This window comes from Amphiura filiformis, chromosome 1, assembly GCF_039555335.1.
Source record: "Amphiura filiformis chromosome 1, Afil_fr2py, whole genome shotgun sequence".
In the NCBI taxonomy this organism is placed as follows: domain Eukaryota; kingdom Metazoa; phylum Echinodermata; class Ophiuroidea; order Amphilepidida; family Amphiuridae; genus Amphiura; species Amphiura filiformis.
The window spans coordinates 27238936-27246393 of record NC_092628.1 but is presented as its reverse complement, the minus strand read 5'-3'; the positions used below and the strand labels follow the sequence as shown (position 1 = coordinate 27246393).

Below are 7458 nucleotides of genomic sequence, written 5' to 3'. Positions count from 1 at the left end.
AAACTTGTAGGGTTATTTTTTTATTTCAAGAGCAGCCAAAGGGCTGTGCAATAATTATCTATCGGGGGAGGGGGGGGGGGTTAGGTACTCAGGTCAGTTGCATGTGGGCAAGCAATTAGGGTGGCAAGAGATTATTGGTAGGCCTAAGTCGGCAGCGGGGTCGGCACACTTGGGCATCGGCGCCAATATCAAAATTCAACTATGGCAGCTTATGGCATTGTCTACAAAATTCTACCCCCTCCAACCAAGACTCATTGTACAGCCCCGAGTGCTCTGCAAAGATTAAATGAGCCCCGATTCAAAAAATCTTGCTTTATATAGAAGTGCATGATCATGCTTAAAAATTGGCAGTCATTGACTGCACTACTTATGTTTCGATGCTGTTTCTGCGCATCCTAGGTCAATAAATGCGACTGCGCACAGACAGCCCAGGTCATCATAGTCTACTGTAGTAGACCAGTTTAATTTATCATTCCCTAAATTAATCTCTCTGACCTGACCATGGAAAACTCATCATTCCTGTTCTGATTCAACAGCTCATGCATGCTTTTTTCTCTGGGCAGGAGATGTGATGTGTTTCGTCATAGATTTTAAATGGTTTCATGCATGGAAACGTATGAATTATTTATCCCAAAAAAAGGAATGCAGCGCAGTCTAAGGGACCGATCGTTATTTACGGCAGGGGGGAATGGGTGTTTTGGCAAAAATATCGACAAAAATTTCGCGTTCCCCCCCTCGCGTCCGCTCAAAATTTTCGCGTTCCCCCGTGTTTTCCCAATTTTCTCCATTTAAAATTTAACAATCCCCCTCCTGGTTCAACTAAAAATTTCAGGTTCCCCCCTCAAGACCACAAAAAAATGTTCGTGTTCCCCCCTAAATTTACCCATTCCCCCCCCCTGCCATAAATAACGATCGCTCCCTAAGGTCATCACAGAGACGAATAATGTACACAGATCAAGGTTCAGGTGGGCATAAATGTTTATGGCTCATTTTCAGCCGAATGTTACCTTGAATTCATATTTCAGACATATCGAAAGCGAGCCTGACGTATCATCGTAAGGTAAGACAAAGAGTAAATTTATAGGAATCCACATGCATGCATGGGATTTAGCTCCCGGGATAAGCTTAAGAAGCTTTGCGGCCCCATTCATTGGCAATGGCATTGCCTTGGCCAATTTATGCGCAGCCCATTACTAATAAATGGTAATAGACTAGTAATCAGTAAAAGTAATTGGTAATAGTAATAAATCTTAAATGCACTTACATGTGCATTTTTATTTCAACACCATCAACACAACACCACCATCATTACAGCACCCTCATAAACCAAAAGCTAATTTTGCAGTTTTTGTATTAAAACTGCAAATTTAAAATGACTCAGGCCAATGGTTGAAATAAGCACTTATCAGTTTATCCCTTGTCCACATGTCCAAAAATTACTGTGGACAACAACTATCCAATGGACAACTAGATATTTTGCCTACAAAATCATTATTGAATTAATAATATGTCAAAAAATTAATTTTTAACATGTTATTAACATTGTAAATTTTGCAACCATTCCTCCTTGGTGTCATCACTGTTTTAACTCTAATCAAGAGATTTCAAGAATCTTGTATAAACTTGTAAGCACTGCACTTTCATTATCACATTTGTGCATGCACATCAATGAAATATGTAAATAGCAAACATAAACACTTTGTTTTATTTACTTTACAGTGTATGGGTGTAGAGGAGTACAAGACGGTACATTTTTCCACAATCTGAAGTTCTGAACCCAGCTCATTGCAAGTATGGATAGATATTTGCATTCCAATGCTGTGGTATATGCCTCTTTGATTTTAGGTTTCAAGATGATGACCTCCATATTCAGTTTTTATTATGTGAAGATATTTCTAGACCATTACCATGTTTCTCAAGCATGGTTTGACGTTGCGCAGGTAATATACCTATTTTGGAATGCCATAAACGATCCTCTTTTTTGCATACTGGCAGGACAACTCAAAATTAGAAATATTTCGATCGCGTAGATTGAATGTCTTGTATGGAGCACCTTTATTTGCATTAAGCTTCCTCCTAGCCTGGTTTCCATGGGGTGACTACACAAGTCATCCATGGCTAGCTGGTGTGCACTTGCTGGTAGTACTGTCCTGCTGGGATACCATGTTAACATTTGTCGGATTGGCGCAGTGTGCACTTTTTGCAGAAATTTCGCATAAGCAAGAAGATCGTCTTCTGTTGACAAAGTACACGCAAGTTGCATCAATTTTGGGGGCAAGTAGTGTCTTCTTCTCCCAAGTACTGTGTGATGGATTAAATAATATGGCATCCTTCCAAGTGTTTGTTGTAGTCCTCTCTCTAATGAGCTGGGGGGCAATGCACTATACAGGGAAACATGTCCGTACCATGTACGACAACGTCGTTCCTGCCCCAGTGGACATTGAATCGCCAAGCATACCTTTCAAAGGAAACAATTCATCTGGAAAAAAGAAGCTGGATTCATCGTCATTGTCATCTTTTACTCAATTCAAGCAGATAGCTCGACAGAAGAATTTCATTATATTTATAACTGTCAATTTTATGCAGATTTTCCAAACTACATACATACGTAACTTTCTGTCAATTTTTGGTGATGAGTTATTACCACAGCATGTTATGTCACCGTTTTACAGGAAGTTTCTCTATGGATCAGCTTTCATTATTCCACAGGTGAGTATGTCACTGGACAGGAAAAACCAGGGGGAGGGGCATGCGACGGATGTGGGGTACATTTTTAGGCTTTCTGGTGTGAGGTGCAGTTTTCATTAAAACTGGTATCAGCACATCCATGCAGAAAAAATGTTGTGATTATTTGTGACCAGTGGGTGTACCTTAACCCTAACCCTCCTGTATACTACAAAATTCTACTTGATATATGTGCTGTTAGTGCATGCATCCCACATGGTGTGATGACGCAATGGCCTTTAGGCACGGTTTTGCTGGCCAGCGAAGCCCAAGACCCGTGGCAAAGTGTCGCTGACCGAGTGCTTGGCATGCGAGGGGTCTCGGGTTCGAATTCCGCCCAGAGCAAACAACTTTGTTCTTTCTTTTCTCTCTTTATTCTTTCCTTCTTTCCCTTCCCGTCGCTAAAAAGCCCTTAGACGGTTAGGGTTAGGTTACCACTATCGAAACTCAGTATAGGCTTCCTTAACCCTAACCTTCCTGTATACTACAAAATACTACTTGATATATGCGCTGTTCGTGCATGCATCCCACGTGGTGTGATGACGCAATCGTCCTAAGTGATATATAGGCACGGTTTCGCTGGCCAGCGAAGCCCAAGACCTGTGGCAAAGTGTCGCCGACCGAGTGCTTGGCATGCGAGGGGTCTCGGGTTCGAATCCCGCCTAGAGCAAACAACTTCGTTCTTTCTTTTCTCTCTTTATTCTTTCCTTCTTTCCCTTCCCATCGCCAAAAAGCCCTTAGGCGGTTAGGGTTAAGGAAAAAGATAAGCTGGTATGATGAAGAGCTGTGTAAAAGTTTGAAAAGCCATGTAAGGTGGTTCATCAAAATATCCAATCCAGATGTTTGATGAACCTGATTCAATCTTGAAATAATTATTATCAATTTATCTGTTGAAAAAATAAGAAAATTGGCATGAAATTACTTTTAGCAAAACTTTGCATTCAGTTTTCGGGTTTTAGATTTCTTTGAAAGCACCATTTTGCCAACTTGGACACATTAGTGAGAGCCTTGCACACTCATGTTTAGCTTTTAAAACATTGGAACACAAGGAAGGTACAAGTACATTGCATTTATGGTTTGTCCATATTTCACAACAATTTTTATTGGGGGGGGCATCAGGATCAACTCCAGGATCCTGGATGCTTGGAGATGTAAAACATATATTGGCTGTCAATTATATAAAATATAACTAATGTGTTATTTTTCATTTGTTTTTGTGGTACAGATCCTTGTGTTGTGTCTTAGCCCAGTAGTTGGTCGTAAGGGATACTATCGTGTTATTCTGTGGTCCTTTTACTTCAAAGTGGTCTGTGCTGTATTAGTGTTTATGGCAGGAAGGCAACAGTACATGCTGTTATCATTATTTATGGTGATTGAATCGTAAGTATAAACCCTTTCCCAAGTGCATTGTGGGTAATATGCATGAGGAGATAATTAATAGGTAATCTAGCCAACTTTGCCCTTAAATAATCCTTTGCGATCAACTCATCATTTCGTCCAATCTTTTTTTACCACATCAAAATATTGTAGGACAATTTCCGACCTGACCAGGCGGTAGCTACGCACTTGCCTGTCTACGCACCTGGCTGTCTTATTAAGTTATTAATTTTCCCTAAACGTTCTTGCCCTGACCTGATGATATATAGCCTCAGATCTTGAGCCAGAGCTTATGGTGGTAATAATAATAATAATAATCATCATCATCAAGGCGCTAAATACAACTTATACTACAACTTAAAGGGGCATTTCGTGATCCACAGCCTCATCCCCCACTTTTCCCAAAAAAGTTGAGATTTTGACAACACTGGATACCTCTGGCTACATAATGTTTATGTACCAAATATTTCTTGCAGATTAATTCGTTTAGCAAAAATATCGCTAAATTTGAATTTCGTTCTGGTGCACCAGAACGAAATTACAACACATTGTCTATGGAGCAGTGTAATACACATAATCATGCATAACTCGCAAATGCAAAATCGGAATCAACTGAAATTTTGGAAATAAGCTTTTTTCGTGGATATCTACTGAAAAATGTCATAAAAAGAGGATGCTAGGATCACGAAATCCTCCTTTAAACTACTACAAAATGACATGAACATGATTAAGCGAAGAAATGCAGAGTCAATTGCTTGAACAAGAAAGTTTTGAGCTTAGTTTTAAATTAATCAATGGAGACATACATGTAAATATATAATAAAGGTTACCGTTAAATGCATACATTTTAAGCTATTTCACAGCAATTATTAAAAGTTTTTATTATATCAAAACGTTAAAAAATCAATCAATAAGTAAAATTGAAAAATAAAAATGCATCTCCTGTAATAAAATTACAAAGATGCAGAAACAAAGTTAATTCTGGCACTTGATGTACGATGACGATATACTTAATTTAATTTTGTGTAAGGCAATTAAACACTGCATATTGCATATAAAGAAGGTAAAATGAAATTTCGCATTGGGTTTTAAAATCCATGCAACCTTTGAGACACTTTTAGGGGTCTAATGTTTACATTGTACATTTCCTTGTGTGTATTTAGACTGAATAAACATAATAAATGTACAACTTCATATTCATAAACATAATTTATTGACCTTTAATTAATCTTTTCCATTCAGGAGTTTACCCTTTGCGATTTTTGCCTTCTTCAGCTTGGCCGTGTCAAACATTATTGATGCTGATCAAGAAAGATATAAAAGGAGGTAAGAAGATAAATAGGCTGTTCCATTTAAAAAGCACATCCCCCTGGAGGATTACTTTTGAATTTCCAACCAAATTCAAAAGTTATAGACATTCCAGATGCAATGATCTAAAATAGTGGAAAATTTCCAAATAAATTGTCCTAAATAGGTCAAAGTGGATGCCCATATAATAGCTGGGATTGAGATATGATTTTTCACCCTGATGTGGAAGTGACATCAGTGCACAATTCCGGGTGCAGCTTCAAATTGGTAGCATTTGCTCACACACACACACACCCGCACACTTGGGGTGCTGGGCATGCAGGGGATTTACCAGCCCTGCCATCCACTCATGTGATGCCTCCAAAAAATAATCTCATCAAAATATGAACCATAAACAAGAGATTCAGCAAGGGGAGTTGCAAATAGAAAGCATAGAGACACTCTTAAAAAAGTTTTTTGGCTTTATTACATGGACAATATGGCTGATGTTGATGTGAAGCAGAAAGAAAAGACAATAGGGCCACTCCAAAAGTGGAAAAAAAAAAAAAAAAAAAAAAAAAATATATATAAATAAAAAAAAAAATGTGACATCATGTCTGCATGACTGAAGTCCACTAATCAACCTACTCGTATTTATGTTGTTATTTCCTTTTTCATTGTGTGCAGGTTACCTTTGTCTTCCAGTGTCTTCGCCTACAATGCACTCTTCACAAAACCAGCACAGTCGCTGGCTCCCATGATGATAGTTGCTATACTAAACAGAAATAATTACCAAGAGAAGGTGTCTGGGGATATGACAGCAATACAACACCAAGAACTGTCTTCAGCCATGTTTACTGTGGCATGTGCAATACCTTTTGTAATAGGGTTGCTGCAGATTCTTGTATGGCGACCATTTTCAATTAGAGATAGCCACATTACTATTGCCAAGCATATAGAGACATAATGCAAGTATTCAAAGTTCTGGTTACAATATCGTCACTGGGCGGGAAAAACCTCATATGTACCTTTGGCCCTTGAACATGGATAAAGCCTTGTAGGTGTAGAATTTATATTGAAGATGTTGCTTCATCCATGTTCAAGGGCCAAAAGTACATGCAGGAAACACCTCGCATTTAATTTTGGTCCTTGAAAATGGATAAAACCTTGTAGGTGTAGACTTTATATTGAATGGTTTGCTTCATCCATGTTCAAGGGCAAAAGGTACATGTGAGGTTTTTCCCGCCCAGTGACGATATGTGAGTTTAATATAGACCTGTAAGGCTAATAAGTTGAACTCTCTTTTACTTCCAGACCAGATTTAAGTATGTGTTTATAGTTTTTAATAGACCAGCTAGATCGGAAGTGGACTTTTTGTGCATTCCAATCTTGGTATATTAATAATGTTCCAGATTTTATTTGTGAGGCACTTAACTCGTCGTTTGAACCTTTGCAATGGAGCGATTTCTAAGATGGTGACTATCATTCAATTTTGGCCTTTGCTGTAAATTTTGGAGGTAATGCTATTGTGGTATTGATACAAGACAATTTATTATAATGACAGATTTTCCACAGCTTTACAAATTGGCTTAAATATGGTGTCTTCATCAGGCCTCCAGAAAATTTTCTGCTGTCTGGGAACTTAATGACAAGTGCTGGAAATTTTCTGTGAAATAGGCCTATGCGTGCGTAGCGGGCATCACAAGCGCGAAGTCCTAACGGTCGGGGTCCAGGGCCCGCTTAAGGGCCCTGGAAGCTCTCAGGGTTTAGATGCTCTCTCGTGCAATCTGAGCCTTATTTTGGAACAGTTTTCTATAAAAATTTACATCCTTTTTCACAAAAAAACACAACTTAAAATTTCAAAGTATTACTGTCAAAACTCACAAATTTCCAACAATGTCATTTTTTTTGTCGTAAGTCATAGTACATATATTTAGTATATGATTGATACCGGTATAATCATATCTAGGGCTCAACCGATTATTGGATGTCGGATGTCGGTAAAAAAATTCAAAAAAACAATTTTTATTTATTTTTAACATTTTTTAGAAGTATTCTGCAACTTTGAAG

The 7458-nt window shown here is 38.3% G+C and overlaps 1 protein-coding gene across 1 annotated transcript; it reads left to right on the top strand.

Moving 5' to 3' along the window:
- The first annotated feature begins 930 nt into the window (after positions 1-930).
- LOC140137114 (transmembrane protein 180-like) lies at positions 931-6990 on the top strand. The gene is given in 6 exon segments (XM_072158799.1): positions 931-1060; positions 1720-1979; positions 1981-2709; positions 3950-4104; positions 5344-5427; positions 6076-6990. Coding segments are annotated over 5 exon segments (1434 nt in total). The 5' UTR covers positions 931-1060; positions 1720-1793; the 3' UTR covers positions 6356-6990.
- Positions 6991-7458: the final 468 nt, after the last annotated feature.